The sequence below is a fragment of the Diadema antillarum genome, unplaced genomic scaffold (genome assembly GCF_040938485.1).
Source record: "Diadema antillarum isolate AM-2024a unplaced genomic scaffold, OU_Dant_1.0 scf00000013, whole genome shotgun sequence".
NCBI lineage: Eukaryota > Metazoa > Echinodermata > Echinoidea > Diadematoida > Diadematidae > Diadema > Diadema antillarum.
In genome coordinates, this window is record NW_027270902.1 from 182,501 (window position 1) to 204,688 (window position 22,188).

Here is a 22,188-nt window from a genome sequence, read left to right on the forward strand (position 1 = left end):
TATAATGCATTATGAGACTGCACTTCGATTAAACGACCCAAATGGGCTTTGATTCGGTTTGGCGTATTGTTTTCCCCGGGTACAGTAATAAGTGAAACTTATCATAGAAGCAAAAAAAAATAAATACAAATTATCCACATAAGATACACGATCCCTCTTACCATTATTACCATCCAACCAGGAGACAAAGTAGGAGGAATGAAGACATTTCGAATTCGTTGTAGCAGGCATGTAACAAATGTTACATATTATGTGAAATAGTTAATGATCGTCTTTTTATAGTAAGCGTTAACATGACATGACTAAGCTGAGATATAAAATAATAATGGGGTAGTCCGCGTTAAATATGAAATATGATTATATGAGCAAGAACAACTTCGACGTTCACTGACGGAAATGTCATAAACTTTATCGTCAGGGGTACCATACTGTATGAAATAGTCATCAGGAGATAACTATATTTAAATGATAACGGTTCAAGTTTCTGAAAGTATGATGAGTGCGTGGTCTAACATAACTGAGCGGGATCAACACCCCCACGTCGATGGGGGCAGTCGATGGAGGTGCAATCCCGCATCGATGGGCACGTCGCAGGAGGGCAGTAAGCACCGTAAGGGTTTCATCGGGAAAAAGCACTGCAAGAAATAATTTACCGTTGGATTTTCCCATCTATTGGCTCGTGAAGGCGAGCAATAGCTGTCAGTAGACGATTTAAATGTAGCAGTATAGCCTTCACCTTTTGACGACGATCATAATCTATATGTGGGCCATCACCTTAAAAAGCCATCGAAGTGATACGCAGACGAGTTGCTTTGGGTATTAGAGAGCAAATCAGTGTGTGTGTGTGTGTGTGTTTATTGTTATTCATGAAACAGAGCCGATATGTTTGATTAAAATGAAAGTCAACATTTTATTCACATGAGTACTCCATGTAGTAGGCTTACAATGAATACATTCTGAGTCTTCCTGCCTCCTTAAAAGATACATACATATTATGTATGCACGTATGATACATTAGGGCTTTTTAAACTTGTAAATTTTTGCTTAGTCCCGTACCAACGGCGGGGCTAAGGGGGGGCCTTAGCCCCACCGTTGGTACGGGACTATCCTTAGCCCACTTTCTGTTTACACTCGTTTTTGCCAAAGTGGGCTAGCCCCTTCGATAGTCCGGTACTATCTGGCCCTGCAAAATAGCAGGGTTAGCACCGCAATTGCGGTGCCAAGCAAGTGAGTGTAAACAGAACGAAAAAATAATCCGGGGCTAAGCGACGGAGACGAAGTCCGACCCCCGCTGACCAATCAGAGACGAGGTAATCAAGTGCTGCCGGTGCGCGCGTGTACATGTACAGTGCACAGCATAATCATGAATATTCATGTGGTTTGGAAAGTCCGGGGCTAAGAAATACGAGTGTAAAAAGGTCAGTTTTCTCCTTAGCCCCGGACAAGAGATAGTACGGGACTAATTGGCCAGTGTAAAAAGCTGAAAAAATTGGTACGGGACTAACGATAGTCCTGGGTCAGAGAAAGTCCGGGGTTAAGAAACACAAGTGTAAAAAGGGCTATATTTTATGAACAATTGATGTATGTATGTATGTAGTGCATGATGACACAGTTTGCTAGAAGTACACATAATGAATAAAATAGAGTCAATGAACTGCACTGGCCTGAGCAAACTCTCTAAATGAGCTGGCGACAATGTTACCATAACGACCCAAACCCCCATCAACCAACATGACAAATGTCATCGCGAAAATGGCTCGTTGAATCTACGGAGAAAATTGCAGTGAATGACCTGCAAGTAGGACGCCTACGTAAACGCACAGACACACACACACACACACACACACACACACAAACAAACAAACAAACAAACAAACAAACAAACACACAAGAATGATGCGGATAATAATGTGAAAGTGGTGGGGAAACTTTCGGATCAGAATTCAGTCATCTCGAAGAATTATGTAGGGCTATCATACCCTACCAAATTCCGGGAAAACATTTCTCAAACTCTGTATACAAATCGCTTCACAGTCGAGATAAATGAACCATTAACCTTTTAGCCCATCGGGTAAGAGCAGCTACCGTCCATCAAAATTACTCCCACTATCATATTTTCGGCGCCACACACCTCCATTTCGTGCGCCAATTAACCATCTATCTACACACGTATCTCCGTCACGTTAAGGCTGTATGACGTCATCGTAATAACGCGCTACGCCCCCATTCGGCACAGAGGTGTCAATGCGATAATCCCCAAATGATTGTTTTGATTTGGTCATGTGAGTACACACAAAGCATGCGCCGTTTTGTCATTAATAATGAAAACTCCGGTATCAAAATTCCAGACGGCTCAACGACCGGGCAATGGTGTATCATGGGAGGGAGAGCGTTCTAGGAGCAGACGACCAGAAATGTGACGCAATCGAGGTGCGTTTCTGCAACTCGCGGAATTATCATGATCCATTAAATGATTATACTAGTGGTTGACTCTTCAAGTCACACTGATAAAAAAAGAGGACCCGTACGGCTTTACCCCGCTTCATCTGAGAAAATGCTGTTCTCTTTAAAATGTCGAGATTAATTCAGGCGGAGAGCTAAAGAATCACTGCGATCTCACTAGCTCAGTTGAGAAAGCGGCATCACAATAGGATAATATTAGTTCGCTGACGGAACGGAAATTAAAAAAAGCACTGGACACACGAACGATGGTCTATCAGCCTCTTTTTTCAGTTTGTCGAAGCGCTCTACTCAATGATGAATCTTCAATCTTTCAGGGGAAATTGGATACAGTACCACACCCCCGAAAAGAGATTCACTGAATCCCAAAAATAGAAAGGGCCATCATCGTTTTATCAAACCATCAATTGTCAATTAGGTATGACATGCCTCAGGAGTGCTAGGTGTATCTGGAACAGGGAAAACAAAGCCAACACCAACAAACAACAGAACACAACATATCGTTTGGAGGCTAAGAAAATTAGCCCTGAACTCCAATCCAAGCGTAAAAATATACAGGAAGGCTTCCGACATTCTTAATTTTGTTATCAATACCATCTAGTAGAGCAGCCAGCCTTTTCCATTTTTGCAGCGTAAATTGCACTTTACAGTGGCAGATGTTCGCATGCCACAAACAGTATTTTCTTGGGGAACGATTGTAAAAAAGGGCACTGTTATACATAGAATCAAACCTTGCGCAAGGGTAGTAATGAATACATTTTGGCATTGATAATCCGAATAAGCGGGAAAATCTTATCCTTAACCTCATGTTCGTCTCCACTAGGGACATTAACGTTTTTACAACAGAAATGCACTTTTCAGCTTTTTGGCTTCTTTTGAATTTAATCACCCGTTACTGAGATATGAAATAATCGCTTTTGTCCTACAAACACATCACCTTGTAGATGTATATTGCAGGTGATAAAGGCAAAATAAAGTCGGGTGCTGATTCACGCATGAGTCATTCTGGTCACAAGACGAAGAAATTAAAACTTAACTGCCAGCAGTCATGCCTTCACTTCATCCAATGCGAGGATTCTGTAACTCCTCTCCTCATAATTATAATTATCTTCTCAAAAGTCTGCAACATTGCTGTTCTCAAACCACCAGCACCTCTTAAAATCAGCATTCCTGATCAGTAATGTTGCTACATCAATTCTTTCCGTTACAATTTTCCCCTTTATGATATCGTTTCATTTTTTTTCTGCGTTTCCGCAATAAGTCGTGACTGTATACAGAAACATCACACTTGATTAAAAAGTTATCCCACACGGTTAGATGTTCGGCGTATGGACACCCAGTCATCAGCTCTTGCGTGCTGTTTACGGATATAGCGATTATTGTATGCTAATGACGGCGTCCACACAATCGCTTTATGGAACATGTTCCCATGACAACGTGAGACAATTTTGACTAACAGGTCTGTTGACTTGTATATTCAAATCAATCATCATCTTACCTCGGGACGCAGGACCTATTCACAAGCTATTCCACCAGCATGTAAATGTCCATAAAATGCATACCAATACTTGGAATGTGACGCTTGCATACAATGGTTGTTGCTTTGTCAGGTAATACTCGGATAACTTTACTATAGTTGTCAGTCCACTCTAAAAAATGAGATGGTAAACCCAACATTTTAAATGTTGTCACTCCTCGAAGCTCTTGCAAATATTGAATAAAAAACTCAAGATGTTTAATTTACCATTACATTTTTAGCTAAAAATAATGAAATGGAAAATCCCACATTTGGAGTGTTGAATTTAACATTTAAAATGGCTTGAGGAGTGACACATTTGAAATGTTGATTTTTACATTGTAATATCATAAAGGTATGTTAAAAATTTTGATGTGTCAGCCAGTCGGCTATTAGAAAAAGAGTTGTTCGTTGGACATTGAAGTACAATATAATGACTGCATGTGAATATGCCAGCGAAACGTGTGTTTGGAGCAGGGGGGGGGGGGGGGGGACTCGACCAGATAACTTGGTGAATTGGCTATAAATTTTAATGTCGACATCATTATCATGTTCTTGGATGGATGGTGCGCCATTGGTTGAGAGTTATACAAATATTACAAAACACACGTATACACACACATACAAGCACACGTGCAAACACACGTCTTCAGTACTGTGAACACGTTATTCGACCTCTATATATATAGCACAACTGATGAACAGATGGAATGCACGCTCAACACGCTCAGGTTCGAACGAAATACTCAAGACATCCGAACACTGCAGTAGGATGAAGAGCAAATTACTCCGATGACATGAAAAACTTAAGCATCAAAAAAAAAAAAAGAAGAGAGAATGCATTACGAAATACATAGTATATTTTGATCCTTTAGGCCTACATACATTGTGCACACACGTCGAGAAAAGGATTTTTAGCGATGGCAATAATTGTCCTTCACGCCTGCTCAACTAAACGAACACATCCGCTACTTAAGCCGCCAGATAGAGTAATTGCAGACGACTAACTAATTTGTATACTAAGTTCCATGGTGGAGGTTACACCCCGCCCCCACCCTTATCTCCCCCTTCCCTGACACCTCTTATTCTATCTATCTATCTATCTATCTATCAATTTTCTTCTCTCTCTTGAAAACCGATTTCTCTGTCCCTTCTACTCTTTCCGCCATTAACAATCACATCGTCTCCATCTACCCATTTTCCTATGTCTATTCCATTTTGTATGTGTGCTTTGTGCAGGTGTAGACATGTTACTTTGTGCAGTGTGTGTACACGTATAAATGTCGGGTATTCATACAATGGTGTGTCTGACTATAATGCATGGCCCGCTTTAATTATGTTCCATGACGTCAATAACACGGACTCCCAACTTTCATTTACGCTTTGCTACCACAGCCCCAAAGCCCCAATGTTGTTTTGTATGCGCTCTTAAGGGATCCTTTAAGGGCTCACCTGATGGCTTTTTGCTTTAGGCGGCTTTCACTTTCCCCATATTTCAATTATAACCAAATTACTACGAAATGTATGAAATATACAAGCAAGCAAATGCCACACTCTCTCAAGACTCAGCGATTTTACATCTTATCCACCATACACCAGACATTACACAAATCACGGACATTCGCATTTAAGACCTGGATCCTATATTAATTGAGATTCTGTCATTTCCATATAGACTGCGCGGCAGCCACGAGGCTCTCGGGCGCAGTGGGTTAATTGAGGATTGGTGCAATTACGTGCGACAAGGAAAATGAAAGAAGGAAGAGAACTCAGGAAGATGTGGCACAGAAAAAGATGCGAGAAAGGATATGTGTGTGGTGGTGGTGGTATATGGGGGTGGGGGGGGGGGGGAGGGGGTGAAGATAAGATGAGAGGGAAATGATTGCAACTCATCAATCCAGACACTCGTAACTGTTGGTGGAGGACGGCGCTGCGGGATGACAGATTAAAAGTAGCACCAACCACGAGGGATGTATGGGGCCAGAACAAGAACAGATAAAATCTAAAGGCTGCAAGGAAGATGATAAAGCGAGCGTTTTGCCTCCGTGTGTGTGTTTCCGTGTGTGTGTGTGCGTGTGTGTGAGTGTGTGTGTGTGTGTGTTTCTCTGTGTGTGTGTATAAAAGTAGTGTGAGATGATGAGTATATATATATATATATATATATATATATATATATATATGTGTGTGTGTGTGTATGTGTTTGTGTGTGTATGTGGTTTTCTTTCTGTGCGTGTGTACAATAAAGTGAGATGTGGAGTACTAGCATGCAGTATGTGCATATATCATGTGTCCATGTGTGTGCGTTTTTGTGTGTGCGAGGTCACCGAGCAAGAAGGGGGGTTCTGATCTGAAAATGCCAACATGAAATCGAACAGATAGCATTAAGACGCCAAATGGTGACCTCCATTATGCCAATTAGTGTCGCTAAATTGAGAGATTATAAGCTGCCAGGAGGAGAACAGAGATCACTAAGTTAAATGCGCCGGTTACAAGTCTTTTCTTATCTATAGCGCACGTTCCAGGAGAGCCGAAACTTCTCCCATGCCTTAGTAGGACGAAGATTGACAAAGGTGTATAGTTTGTAGCTAATACCATACAGTACAGCAATGCCATACATACTTGGTGCTTCAAAAATTAAACAATACATTAAACGATACATCTTACGCAATTTGAATTTGCACACACACACACACACACACACACACACACCCTCACACACACAATGTGGTTTTTCTTTTTGAAGGAAATCATGTTCACAATACCCTGCACGAAACAATATACTTTGTGATTATTTCAAGTACACAAATACGGTAACGGATCTGTTTTAAACTCTTCTGAAACACTTCTGATACTCAACCATCAATAATCACAAAAAAAAGATATATAAATAGAAGAATCATATTATTATATTCATATATTGTTCACTCTTTGCCTTATGGTCTAAGTCTTATTTCGACTCGGTCGAGTTGAATTATTTCCTTATCCTCTTCACCACCTGACCGGGAGTGTGTGTCCTTGCTGCAAGCGCAAATTTACAATAAGTAGCAACTTCCAAAAATGCCCCTCGATGACATTATCAGGACTTCTTCCGGGTCAAAAAGAATAACACCGGATCGTACCTGGCATTCTTGTAGTGTTCTTACTTCAGCATTCTCGCCACCAAAGAGCCGCGCGATGGTTTTATTGTATTTTTTTCACATTGTCGTCATATCATTCTTATATAGTTACTGTTAACATAATTATGCTTCTTGAGTTGATCCACAAATCACTTTAGATATCGTCTCTAATGAAAATATAGCAGGGCAGAAATATCTATCCAAATGTCTGACGACAGTTTAATGTTATAACGTTTTTGTGACTCATGGTGAGTGTATCGTTTACCGTAATAGCCTAGTTTATTGGGTAATGGCTTTCTTTTTGACTTCCCTCACATGAAAATCTGTCCCAGTGAATATTGCAAGTCACATTCAAGTTTTGCTGCTACAGGTGAAACAATGAAGAGACACTATATCAGCCATTACTCATCGTTTTGTTCCGAGCAGTCATCCTGCTTCTTCATAACTCAACTCATCAATTCATTCTACCTGTCTGAATTTTCTTTGTCACGATGGCGAAGACACAATGGAGGAGGAAGATTGGTGACTTTATTAAATGAAAACAATAAACTCATGATGACAATAAGTAAATAGAAAGAAACTTGAAGAAAGCAATTAGTTTAAAAATTTATTTACGTATGCATACAGACCACTCCCAGAGGCTGTCGACATGCAACAGAAACAAAGATGAGATCATTAAAGTTCGTGGCGAATAGAAAAACTAGAAATGTCGCTACAGCGACTGGTTATACCCCCGCCAAACAACATTTCATAAGCTTTGGTCAAAACAACATTTCATAAGCTTTGGTAAAAAAAACTGAGGAAGTAGTTAAATCCGCAAGATCTTTCCTTGATCTTTTGCCATTAATATGCCGTTACCATGGCAACGTACTTTCGGGTACTGTCGAAAAATGCGTCTTGCACATCTACAACCAAAGGCACACATCTGTACCAAGTTTCATGGAAATTGGGCAAAAACTGAGGAAGTAGTTTGCAACACAAAATTTTCCATCATTTTGGCTCATAATATGTGAGCTGTTACCATGGCAACATACTTTTTGTAACTGTCAAGAAATGTGTCATGCTGACCTATATCCCAAGACAAACATTCAATATGAATTCCATGAGAATTGGAAGAACACTGATGAAGCAGTTTTGCCATGAAGCATTTTGCCCTATATTTTACCAATAACATGCCGTTACCATGGCAACGCACTTTTTGCCACTGCGGAAATATGTGTCTTGCACATTAACATATTCAGATGAACATCTGTACCTAATTTCATAAAAATTGATCAAAAACTGTGGGAGGAGTTCGCGACGCAAGATTTGTACCCATTTTTGCCCATAATATGCCGTTACCATGGCAACGTACTTTTGGGTACTGTCAAAAAATACGTCTTGCACATTTACAACCCAAGGCACACATCTGTGCCAAGTTTTATGGGAATCGGTTGAAAATTGAGGAAGTAGTTCGCGACGCAAGATTTGCAACGGACCGACCGCCCGACCGCCCGACCGACCGCCCGACCGCCCGACCGACCGTCCGCTGATTCCTATATACCCCCTTCAAACTTCGTTTGGCGGGGGTATAAAAAATGGTTCGGTGTAAAAATGGCAGAGGTAAAAATGGCAGGGGTAAAAATGGCAGAGGTAAAAATGGCAGAGGTAAAAATGGCAGAGGTAAAAATGGCAGAAGTAGAAATGGCAGAGGTAAAAATGGCAGGGGTAAAAATGGCAGAGGTAAACATGGCAGAGGTAAATATGGCAGAGGTAAAAATGGCAGGGGTAAAAATGGCAGGGGTAAAAATGGCAGAGGTAAAAATGGAAGAGGTAAAAATGGCAGGGGTAAAAATGGCAGGGGTAAAAATGACAGGGGTAAAATGGCAGAGGTAAAAATGGCAGAGGTAAAAATGGCAGAGGTAAAAATGGCAGGGGTAAAAATGGAAGAGGTAAAAATGGCAGAGGTAAAATGGCAGGGGTAAAAATGGCAGAGGTAAAAATGGCAGGGGTAAAAATGGCAGAGGTAAAAATGGCAGGGGTAAAAATGGCAGAGGTAAAAATGGCAGGGGTAAAAATGGCAGAGGTAAAAATGGCAGAGGTAACAATGACAGAGGTAAAAATGGCAGGGGTAAAAATGGCAGGGGTAAAAATGGTAGAGGTAAAAATGGCAGGGGTAAAAATGGCAGAGGTAGAAATGGCAGAGGTAAAGATGGCAGAAGTACAATGTCAGACGTAATGAGAGCGATTTCGTCAGATATAAACGTATGAAGAGGTTTTGAATGATAACCTAGCCAGAGCAAACTGTATTTATCGAATTTTCAAATCCAAATTGCAGAATATTGATTGAATTATGTTTTAAAGAGATTAGAGCACTCTCATTATTCTGAGTTTGATTCAAGTGCAGTGGCGTAATCTGTCTGTGTGCAGAGAAATAATAAACCAGCTAAGAGCCTGGTAGTCCTATGGGAAATTATTTTATTATTCAGTATTATTATTATTATTATCATTATTATTATTATTATTATTATTATTATCATTATTATTATTATTATTATTATTATTATTATTATCATCTATCATTATAAGGGGGTTCCAACAATGCTGCAAAGCCCTTAAACAGTATAATCCTACGTTGTTTCGCCCAAAGAAGTTATCACACACACACACACACACACACACACACACACACGAACCCACTTTTGGTATAAACATATACGCAGATATACTAGGTGATTCAAAAAACATTTCCCACTTTCGATTATAAATATTTCAAAAACTATTCAATTGATAAAACTGTCATTGATATGAGTAATAGCTGGATAGTGTACAATTTGGTTGAAGGTAATTTGCACGTGAAAGCATAAATCAGTTTCATTAAATCTAAGATTGATTTCGAAGTAAGGTTTCAGATTTTGGTCAAATTTTAACCCTCTGTACAAAAATTAAACTTCGCACAGGAACCAATGATGTGTATGTAAGTGTGTGCTGACAATGGCCCTGAACGATGGACATGCCTGAACCACCTGTTGACTAGGCTTCAGTCTGGCGCTCCCTGTCACATGAATGCTTAATCAATAATTCATGTGGATTGCCCTGGGCACTGCTAGTCTGAATTCATGCACGGTAAAGTGCTTGCAAACACCACATTTCATTCCATCTGGCAATCATTTTCAAATTTTGCTTCACATATCACTAAATTTTGGATATGAATATGCATGAATGATCTAAAGTTCCTCATTTTAATACAACTGTCTACTAATTAAATAGTCTGACAAATTTTTCGCTTTTTCGTTAAAAAGAGATCATTTTTGGTAAAGAGTTCAGCAGCGTTTGTCATTATTTGGGGCGATTTGTTTCAGAATAGATTTATTTAAGGCTCCATATACACAAGTGTATATATACTCTAATTGATTTTCTTTACTTCCTGTCACCACGTTTACGATAGAACAGAATTAAGGCATTCATTGTAATATTGTTTTTCAGAAGTAGGGAGAGCACTGACGCGACTCAACGACAGTATCGACAGGCGTTTGACTTTACACAGATACTGCCAGAGGCTGAATAAAGACTAGCTGTGATAGTGGAATTTCTCATGAATGAATAATGAAGCATTCAAACCCTGGCCATTGTTCAGGACCATTGTCAGGGTGTTAACCACACACTCCCATACACACCCATTGACCCCTGTGCAAAGTGAAATTTTGTACAGAGGGTTGAAAATAGAGCAAAGTCTGGAACCTAACTGTGAAATTAATCATGGATTTCATGAAACTTATTTATGCCTTCATATTTAAACCACCTTCAACCAAATTGTACACTATTCAGCTATCACTCATATCAATGACAGTGTTATCTGATATATAATTTTTGAATTATCAAGAATCAAAAGTGGGAAATGTTTTTTGAAACACCTAGTACATACTCTCACATACACACTCTTACACAAACGAATTCCGCCCACGTCCAGGCTAGTATATTGTCATTATTTTTCATTTCTTGAACTGTTTAGTGTAAAGAAGTGAAGGAGACATAGTCGAAGCAAACCGCTAATTTTTTACCTGTTCAATATTATTTTCTTACATTCAGGTTTCGTAGGAGCCTATTTATCTCACAAGGCCTGATCACGACATAATGTAGAAGTAAAAATACAAAACGCAAAAAACAAACTACAGCAGATGTATCGGCAGACATAAGTAAGCTCTTGCAAAATATTTTATTACATTGTTCAAGTATCACACGGCGCAAAAACAAATAAGCTCTTGCAAAATATTTTATTACATTATTCAAGTATCACATGGCGCAAAAACAAAAATCTCGAAGTTTAATGAAAACTTTGGGGTCACTTTACAAACTTATGCTTATTAAAACTGGAGACGAACTTTAGCAATAAACTGTTCTAGTGAGAGTAAAAACTGATAGTTTGCCATGGAATTTCTTTCAATCATTGTTGAACGAATCCGCAGGCGAAAAAATGTAAATGTTTGATGCCTTTCAAACTTAGCTGTTGCTCCAAAGTCAGATTCCATTATGTTATCAACATGGTGTGTTGCTAAAGATTGGTAGATTCAGCCACCGAAAATGACGTTGTTCCCTCGTTATACAACAACAGTAAGAAAATCCAATCCAATCCCATCCAGGTAGATGACTACCATATGATCGCGATTCAATTTACACAGGGATCGCTGAAGCTCTGCAAGACTCTCTTTGCATGTGCCGCGGGGAGAAATGTAACACTGCCTTATTAAATTTCTCCCAGTGGTAACGGAAACCAAATGGAAACAGTAAAAGATCCGTGCCAATAATATTATTTTTCATACCTGCATGTCTGTTATCAAGCAATTTTATTTTCAGAAGTTTGCACACTTTTTAAGATACTTATTAATATAGTATAGGACCTACCAGATCTAAAGTGAGTTTGATATTTTACTGACAAGATACCTGTAGAGCTGTATAGTGGTTAATATGTCCATTTTCAGGTGTACCGAGGCTCATCTTTTTACTGATATAATTGGATTGTTGACTGGCCGAGCGTTTTTTAAGTTACATGAGTGTCCCATATTTCTCCCCGTGTCCCATTTCTCCCCGGTCTCCCCCGTGCTTTATTTCAGGAGAAGAAGGCACTAAAAGCGCGCAGGGGCGGATCCAGGAATTCCGTAAAGAGGGGGCGCGTTTACAAAATTAAAGGGGGGCGCACGCACCCCTCCCCCATTCTTTTCTTTTTATTTCTTTTGTTTCAACAAAAATAAAGGGGAGGGGGGGGGGGGGCGTGCGCCGGTTGCAGTCCTCCCTGGATCCGCCCCTGAGCGCGTATTGCGAGAAAGGTGTCAGAAACATGAAGAAAAAAAAATCTGTCACTTTTACCTCGTCCTCTCACATTTCAACGACTAAATTTTTATCAATGGCATTTTTATCTCTAGCATTTTGACCACTGACATTTCGACCACTGACAACTTTACCTCTGACATTTTTACCACATAATTATTTACCTCTGCCATTTTTACCTCTGCCGTTTTCACCTCTGCCATTTTTACCTGGCACCAAAAAAATGGCAACTTACTCGAAACTTAGATATAAAAACGTACGATATGATACGACTGTCTTCAACGCATTATAAGAATGGTGTGTGTGTGTGTGTGTGTGTGTGTGTGTGTGTGTGTGTGTGTGTGTTTGTTTGTGTGTTGGAAGATACTGGTAATATTCGACTTTACTATTTTCGTGTCCCCAGTTTTGGGCACTTTGCGAGAATGTATGTGTGTTTTAAAAAAAAAAAGGATTTCGGTTTTGATGACATGAGTCACGTTGTAAGATTCTGTACGATTTGACATATCTGTGTACCTTGCTTGTGTATAATAATGTTGTTTGTCTTTGTATAATGTTTTGGGGTTTTGTGAAAGTGAATTATGTGGCATTGAACGAAATTCGAACAAAGAGTCATAAAAAAATATGGCTGATGGGTCAAAGTAAAAAAAAAATAAAATCAAAGAGAAAGAGAGATAGATAGAGAGAGGGGGGTCAGGGGAGGGAGGGAGAGGTGTGCATGCCATGGCATATCACTGACAGTGAAAGAGATTTCACCGATAGGAGAAAGAGAAGAAAAGGGGATGGAAAGGAGCTGAAAAGAGAAGGATAAACCAATATCGCTGATCCGTTAAATTACAACAATGAAGGGAGGGAGAGAGAAACAAGGAGAGCCACTGAGAAAAATAGCGAGAGAGAAAAAATAGAGGAAGGAAAAGAAAGGGAGAGAAGACGTGAGAGACATGAGAGAGAGAGTGAGCAAAAAAGGCTCCGAGAGAAATTCTTCAGGGTGATTAGCAAAGACATTTTCCACTGACGAATTCATTAAGCCTAATGGTTAATGGCAGAACAAAGAGTTGTTGAAACCAACCGCCAAAAATACAATGTCACCGATGGCATATATATATATATATATATATATATATATACATACTTTTTTTTACTCCAGATAGTCTAAACAACGTGGACGTATACATATGACAAGACACACATTATGGGTACAAACCCACACATACACACACATCTAGACACACAATGACCAAGTGTTGGCATTCTTTTTTTTCTGACTTCGATCAGAATCGATCAGAAAAAAAAATAGAGTACGTCGCGTTCACTCAGCACATTGTTCACATTTCTGAATGCTAATAACAATAATAATGATAATACATGCAATTTCTATAGCGCCATTCTCCACTTTAATTAAATGCTCAAGGCGCTTTAAATCGAAGCAAAAAGACTGAAGACGCAAGTGCAACACCGTAATAGAAGAAGATGAAAAAGCAGGAAAAAAAGGACATGAAAGTCTGCCTTCAAAAGGGACTGGTCTTCAAAATGCACTGCTAAACGAATAGGACTTTAAATTACTCATAAATACACACACATTATATGCACTCCACATCAGAATTGATATTAGATTAGACTATATCTGTACGCATGAATAAACAGATCCCCAGCTAATTAGAGTTTGTTATAACGTATAGGGGCCTATATCACTATTGGATGTCACAAACCATCTTTGGTGGGCCCAGCATCATAAACTTTTTAAACCTTATTGTGAAATTCAAACCGGAGAAAAATCACCACGTCACACGGATGTGTGACTTTAAACAATAAAATAAAATGAAGAGTTTAATGGAAAACGAGTTAACTCCATTCTTGTCGATTTCAGATATTTGAGATTAAACCTGCTATGAAACCAAAGAAAATAATCACAAAATATGGGATATCTTTAATCATAACTTCAAGAATATTCCTTGTTATGCATCAAGTGAGGTATTATTGGAAAGATTCATTTTGCTCTATATCTGAAAATGGACTTACTTCAAGAAGTGTAAAAAATGGCGCTTAACCCGTCTTATATATAGTATTTCAACCAGCTCGTATTAGACTACGCTGCTTTTGAGTATACTGCTTTCGACTCATTCAGTGGCATAATATAGCGTGGCATTAAACAAGCAGTTTCTTGATGAGAAAAAGCAAAGCAGATTTGAAAATATAATTTACGAAACCAACACAGGATCATAGAACTTTTACTAATATCGTCATTACAACTACAGGGTTATAATGGGAAAATAATCAGGACAAGGCCACTTCCCTAATGACCATCACTTTGTTTTAACAAGGCAAAGATTGAATGCTCTAGAAAGAATATTAAAAAGGTCCGAGGCCAAACTGTGATATTTATTTATTTATTTTTCAGAGGCGTATTGAGACTAACGAGAGGGGCGTTCATCTTGCTGGTCTTATTAATCCAATCGCTGCTTTGCTACCATGAAGCAAAAGCACTGCATTCTCTCTTCAGATGTCCTTCCTTTTATCATTTCCTCTCATATTGAAAGCACATATACTTTGCCCCTTTTTTTCATGCGTCGTATGACAACTTGAATATTTTTTGTTCATGTGAACAGAGCTCTGATGTCTCGACGCGCTTGGAGAGTACGCTTGGAGAGATGTGATCAAAAATCTTGACAAAAATTCAAAGTATATGGAAAGTGAGAATTTGATAAGATCGAGATTTAAAAAAAAAAAGTATCTTTCTGTTCACTTGATTCATGGCAGCAATTTAGTTAAACTATCTTAGTCAACAGAAGAAGCTGGCGCAGAAAAGAGGATGAGTAATTGGAAATATAAGCAGTTCTGTAAGTGAGATAAGTATCACGTCGCTAAATTCTTTATCAGCAGCAAATAAAATCAGCAGCAGGATCAGATTTGTTACAAACCAGCCGCTTGGCATGGTGCCAAGACGAAATGAAAGGAGATGAGAAAAAAAAATGCAGTGTGGTTTAGATTACTTCACCCTGCACCCGGTTGGAAAATGACATACGAGAAATGCAGAAGATTGGAAAATGTTGCGGCAAATATTTGCCTGGCTTTGACTGATGTGTCGGGCTGATTAACAATGACATTCTGGTTGCCATGGCTACGATCTGATTCAACGTGTTCGTTATTCCAAATACATATCACCTGCGGCTGAGTTCCTTCTGGGCGCACACACACATACACACACTCTCTCTCTCTCTCTCTCTCACACACACACACGCACACACATACACACACACACACACACACACACACACACACACTCACTCACTCACTCACTCACAAGCGCTGTTGTATGTTTGCTAGCCTTCCATAATATACGTAACACAGTCTGTCGTCTGCCGAGCTCTCAGTAGTGTCGAATGGCGGGCTTTCTTTCTACCTGAAATAAATCGACTTCGCACCTTTACGCGCGCTTTTTAATAGACGTCTACTGAGCACAGTGGCTACTTTATTTGATTCGCCTCTGGCTGTATGTGTTACTGGAATTTCCCATGAGAGACAAAGTCTGGCTGTGCAAATGCCGAGTCTGTAATCCAGAGAGAAAGGAATGGAAGATGCCAAGTCGGTCATCCAGCGAGAAGACAATTTCCATCAAAGCCGTTTACCATCATGTTGTCATCGATTTGCAATCACGTGAAATAATCTCTTATTGACCAGACAAGACGAAAATTTTGTAGTATCGCACCAGAAAACCAGCAAACATTGCTTGTTGTCACGAATGACACATGACTCCCATATGACAACCATGTAGAGCTCTACCCCATTTACAAACATAAATCGAAGATTATCTCGCAAAATGATTACAATATGTCGACAGCAAAAATTCACGAAATACTCTGAGAGCATTGTAACATGTGCTTCAATTCAAATCAACGTGTTGTGAAGAGCAAGGTGCACTAATCTGTACGAAACCAAATGACATTGTACAATAAGCTAACTCAAGCCTGAAAGTCTGAACATGAAATAGCAACACAAATATCTTTCTCTTTTTAATTTTCTTTTAGACACTGTTAGATATCAATCGTGGGTCCCACAGTAGGACGCTGGTGACGATGGAAATAATAGGGAATATCCATCACAGCATTGCGAAACTGAATGTGTTGAAGGCAGTGAACGTTGGTTAAATGAAAAGACACCATCATAACATCATTGTTGTTAGCATTTGACTCTTACGCTGGTGATTCTCACTTGGTTAATGGGTCATATAATCATATATGTATTGATCAAGCTTCGGGCATTGCGCGTCCCGCACCCGGTGTTCAGACTCGCCTCCATCAGGACTATTGAGGGGAAAGCACTTGTTTTCTTCTCCTCTCGGGAGACAAGTTTGAACGCAGAGAGTCTCTCTCCCTCCCTCATTCTCTGATATCCCCTCCCCCTTCTAGATGTTTCTCTTGATTCTCTGTGTTTCTCTGTCGCCTGAGGATGACGATACAAAGGTGTTTCCCTACTACGTCATCAGCCATGTCGCACCTTGCTGTCTCGATATTCACTATCCTTTCTGCACTGTTCCTATCAGTCTTTATTTTACATTGTCAACATCTTCAACAAATTTAGGAGTAGATCTAAAGTGCTGTCATTATTCATCTTCTAAAGGGCATTCTCTTCACTCTTCAGATTGATTACTCCCAACGTAACAATTCTTTTTACGATTCTTTTCTCTATAGACATGGTGCGTTGTACAGTAAACAGGGGGTTGTTCACGAAGAATTTAAGTCGAACTTAAAAGTTAAAACCGACTTCAATTATGGTATGCTATTGGTTTCTTTTTGCAGTTTTAAGTAATGTTTTCAAAATCCACTTCAAATTCTTATCAAAGTGTAGATAACAATCCTTTGTCCCTTACTTTATTTTATTGATTAATGCCTGTATGAAAAAGTCTCCACAATTTCCATTCTTACATGAAAGTTAGAATATCACTGAAAACACATGGTGCAGCCTACTATAGCCTAATTTCAAGTTGATCTCAAAATTCAAGATCGACTTAAATTCTTGTGAAATACCACCCCCCCCCCTCATATCACATATTCGATCAAAAAGTAAGGACGCAAATAGATCGTCTGCACAAGATGATCCTAAACGATGTTTAGATGATTAAAGCGACATTCCAGACGATTTACGTTATTTTACACCACGTTGTACATACAATATTTCAATAGTGCCATGTATAGATTTGTGGAAATGATTGCGGTCCTTGAGCAGAGAAACCAACTCTGAAAAAAACACACCAATACACTGAATAAGAATGATGGCACAGCAGGCTCATTTCATATTCCAATAGTGTAGCAATTTGATTCAATTACAATACTACTTGCTGAACAACCTCACCTGTGTAGAATTTATGCACGCGTTCCTCTTTTATTCTGCTTCCTCGAGCAACCAGTCACTTATTTTTATGTGAAGCTGCTATGTCATCATCCTTGTTCACTGTTAATGATTGTGATTTCTTTTAATGAATTTTGAAAACATTCTTATTCCTTATCCCAATCATAATTATAATAGCTCTGGAACTCTATATCCACTATGCGTTTTCACATCAGCCCGATGTTTCGAAATAGCGCGCTATTTTCTGACTTGGGAAATTATCCCGATCACGAAATAGCACGCTATTTGATAATGTGAATACAAATTAGCGCGCTAATTCTATCGCTCTGAGCAAGAAAATTTCTCGAGTCCAACTCGGGAAATTTCCGAAATAGTGGGATAATTCGCAAACTAGCGCGCTATTTGATAATGTGAAATCGCCTCAAGAAATTAGCGCGATGCATCCCATCATGCCTAGCGTGTGTGATGGCGATCACGCGGGTAATTCTTTTGAAAGAGCGCGCTCTACTGGTATACCCGACACTGTTTGCGCATGCTCAGCTGTCAAATTAGCTCGAAAAAAATTTCGGGCTAATGCTCTTCGGGCTGATGTGAATAGGAAATAAAATAGCGCGCTAATTTGCGATCGCGAAAAATATCTCGAGCTTGGATTTTTATCGGGCTGATGTGAAAACGCCTACGACCAATCTGTAGCTGTTTAAATGCAAAAGTCTGAAAATCATTTGGAAGTCTCCTTTAAGGGGTGGCACGACATTTGCTCCTGCGACGGTCTTATTTTCTTTAAGGACTTTATAGGGTTAGTGTTGGGTTGTAATAGGGTCTTAGGTTTAGTTTGATGTGAGGATTAGGATTAGGGTAAGGGTTATGTTTGTGGGTGGAATTGATATTGGCCTAGCGTGCAAATATTTCATGGGAGCAATTGTCGCAGGACAAATATCATGGAACCACTTTAAGGCCCACTCCCGCAAACGCATTCTTTTATCTCTTTTGCACTGTTAGTATACTGGTCTACTTTCTCCTCAACGAAGAAGGCAATTCTGTCCTCCCCACGTATGCTGGATTGCGCACTTGAATAATGTTTTATGGAGTAGTTATCTACACTCGATACCCATAAAAACGCACGTTCGTTATATTCAGCTCTAGCAGATGCAACATCAAGTTTGATATGGAACGGAAGTCACATAATATTTACGGGTGTAGCTAGGAACTAACCCGATGAAAAAGAATCGACCTCTGCTACAGGGTGCATACTTCATCAGCAGTTTTTCCTATCCTCTCTCTCTCTCTGTGTTTTACGGAACTTGGAGCATGTCGCCACGTAATATTTTTGCAGGCATGCGACACGTCGGTGTGGTACGCTCTCAGCATCGAAACCCCATTAATCGATATTAAAGGTATAAAAAGACACAAAGCGAAGAGAGAGAGAGAAAGGGGGAGGCAAATAACTGGAATGGCGCACACCTTTTCCACCTGATGACTCTCTTCACACGTATTGTCAACAACAATGGACAGGAACGCCACGAGGTATGCTAATTTCAAGTACCTGGCTGCTAACAAGAACAGGTGCGTGTAGGAATGTGTAGGTAAGTGCGTGCGTGTGTGTGTGTGTGTGTGTGTGTGTGTGTGTGTGGAGTTAGCTCATGTGCATAATTATTGTACAAAATGACCTTTCTATTTTTTTCTCAGTTGGTTGGACACTTCACCTGTTCTCAAAGCGACAGAACAATTTATGGAATTTGTCAATCATGATCCAACAAAAGGATGAACTTAAAGTAAACCAGGTGGCCAGAATGGTCCGTCAATCAACACTTGAGAAAGCATTCATTTCATTTCAATGCATTAACAATTCTTTCATTGGTATTGCCCAATACCACTTTTGCTGTGAGTTTGATAAGCTGGCAAGTACCATTTATAAGGATTAATTGAATAATATGCATTACATTGCAGACGCCTTTCTCAGTGAATTTAAAAAACAACATGTAATGCCCTGTTGATACAAATGATATCTTTCTGCTCAAGCGCAAAGTGAAATACCGAACTGGATTAATTTTTCGTGAGGCGAACGCGCAAAATGAGGAAATTGTCAACGTGGTAAACTTCGGCGACCTATACACGAATTCATCTCCAAGAAAGATAACAAATCTTTATAACAGCAATAATAACCTCTGCTGGAACTAAAACGCAATAGCATACGAGGCTATTTTAATTTGTTGTGAGTTAATATCTATAGGCGTGCATATTTCTGTCTGAAATTATACGTCTGACGATTGCTTTTCTGCACATAACACCAGTCATGCTCGACAATAAAGAAGTCGATTGGATATGCAATTCGCATTTTATCCGCTGGACATTAATTTTTAGCAAGTCTAAAACATTCACTTGACTTAGACTGTTCGCTATAAATAGGTAATATTACGATGTAAACATTGACAAATAGCAATGAGCAATATTGTCCCAACCTTTGCTTAGGAACACAAAGTTAGATTTCTCATTTACACTGCTTACTTGTTGGGTTTTTAATGTTTTAGTCTTATTCATATAGCATAAATTAATGTCAGATCGAACACAAAAATCAACTACATACTATGATGCAATAATGGATACAACGTAAATCAAATAAGAAATGATAATGATATTTCATTAACAGTCAAAAATTAAACAGATATGTTTTAATGACCTGCTTGAAGAAACCGGTCACGAAAGCCTGACGTAGAAGAAAAAGGAAGATAATAATTAGCTTCCGAATCTGCGTGGTATACAAATCAGATCACTATCAAAGTGTTTTATCTGTGACTATGTCCTCCCAATAATGTGTAACGAGGAAAAATAAGTTTACAGTTAGGTAAAAAGCAATATGTCACACTTGCACAGACACAGGCCTATATATAAGCTGACAGAAAGCCAAGGCAGCCTGACAGGTATTTTTACTATATAACTCAGCATGATTTGCTCGTGGTAAGTAGTGTTTGCTGCACCAAAAAGGCCTGTAGTAAGAGAGGATGGCAATGAAAAAAAAAAAAAACAACGCGGAAATAAACGTGACAGCTCTCATAGCTCGCATTTACCACCCGCACATATAATTCGTGTTTAAGCACTCGTAACCTAGGCAACGATTTGATTTATTCCGCGCAAACAATCTTCCACAGCGTTGCCAAAGACTTGTTAGAAAAAAAAAATGTTTATCAAACACCAGCTTACCTTTTCTGTCGCGTTTTCTGTTTTTCTTAGCCTCCGTCCCAGTCGCTAGAGCGAGTACGACGATAAAGGCCACCACAAGGATCCAGGAAATATAGCAGGTCTTCATATTTTACCGACGAGCCTGGAACAAGGGTCAGAGAGATATAAGGGTAAAATAATCTATACCCATTCATAGGGACAGTTATAACAGTTGTTAAATGCAAATCCTTGATTAAAAAAGAAGAAGAAGTGGGCAATGATTAAACTTTTTAAATCGTGGCCAGAACGGTCCGAAATCGTATTTCTGGATCGTTTCAATATTACGGTGTACTGTATTATGGTGTTTATTGATACGTTTTACCACTTGATTCGTACAATTTAAGTTGAGTAATAACTATCACGACTATTGCGTCTGGACGTGATCAAGAAATCTATTTTATTATGAAAACAAGAGATCAGGGGAAACTTACAAAGCAGTGGAAACGCAACACTTAAAATTTCAAGAAAAATTGGAAAATCTGTCACACACATACAAAATTACACATTAAATTAATCCCTCCCGAAACGACACTGGCCAACAGCGCCATAAAATCTAGGCAGTTTCTTCAAATTGCCAGTATCAGTCTTTTTTTCGCAAAGAAAATTTCCTAGAGCAGTAAATTGACTCGTCGCCATGGGAACCAGAAGCAATATCGGGTTGTAATTTCATTCACCTTGACGATGAAAAGATAACAGGATTCGTGGTTTATCTTTCCTCGGAAGATATCTGATTAATCCTTTGGTCGTTTGGTCTGTTTTTTTTTTCATCGGAAACGGAAATGAACAATTTACTGGATATCTCAATTTTGAATTGTATTGTCCGCATCGGTTTACATGCCGCGCAATTCACAAATCGCATATTGGCCTCTTAATAAGAGATGAAGACGTATAGATAACAGCAATTTGTCCCGTTTGGCAGTAAATTTCCTCGAGGTAAGCTGTACAGTAATAGAGTTATCGTTACGTTATCTACGCACACATTTCAAGCAATCAGAAGCGTAAAGAAAAGCAAGATTCTCGAAAATCGTGAATACAGGCATTTTGAAGTAAATCCTAAGGGTGATTGGTAAGGTGATTATTTCATAATGACGGTATTTGTGACTATGTCATCGCCAATAAGTGCATAACTCCCGTCGAGAGAGTAACGAACTTTAGATCTGCGACGCGAACGCTAGGACGACGCAGTCTCCCGAGTTGAACAAACGAAAAAGCTGTCAAACGCATGTCTAGAAC

At 39.3% G+C, this 22,188-nt stretch overlaps 1 protein-coding gene across 1 annotated transcript in view; it reads right to left on the reverse strand.

The window, feature by feature from the left end:
* The window catches only part of LOC139721056 (uncharacterized), an 89,300-nt gene that overhangs the window by 12,099 nt on the left and 55,013 nt on the right, over nucleotides 1-22,188 (reverse strand). Inside the window, exon 2 of the mRNA XM_071632387.1 lies at nucleotides 20,938-21,058. Coding sequence (XP_071488488.1) covers nucleotides 20,938-21,043 — 106 coding nt within the window. The 5' untranslated portion in view covers nucleotides 21,044-21,058. The remainder of the gene's footprint in view (nucleotides 1-20,937; nucleotides 21,059-22,188) is intronic.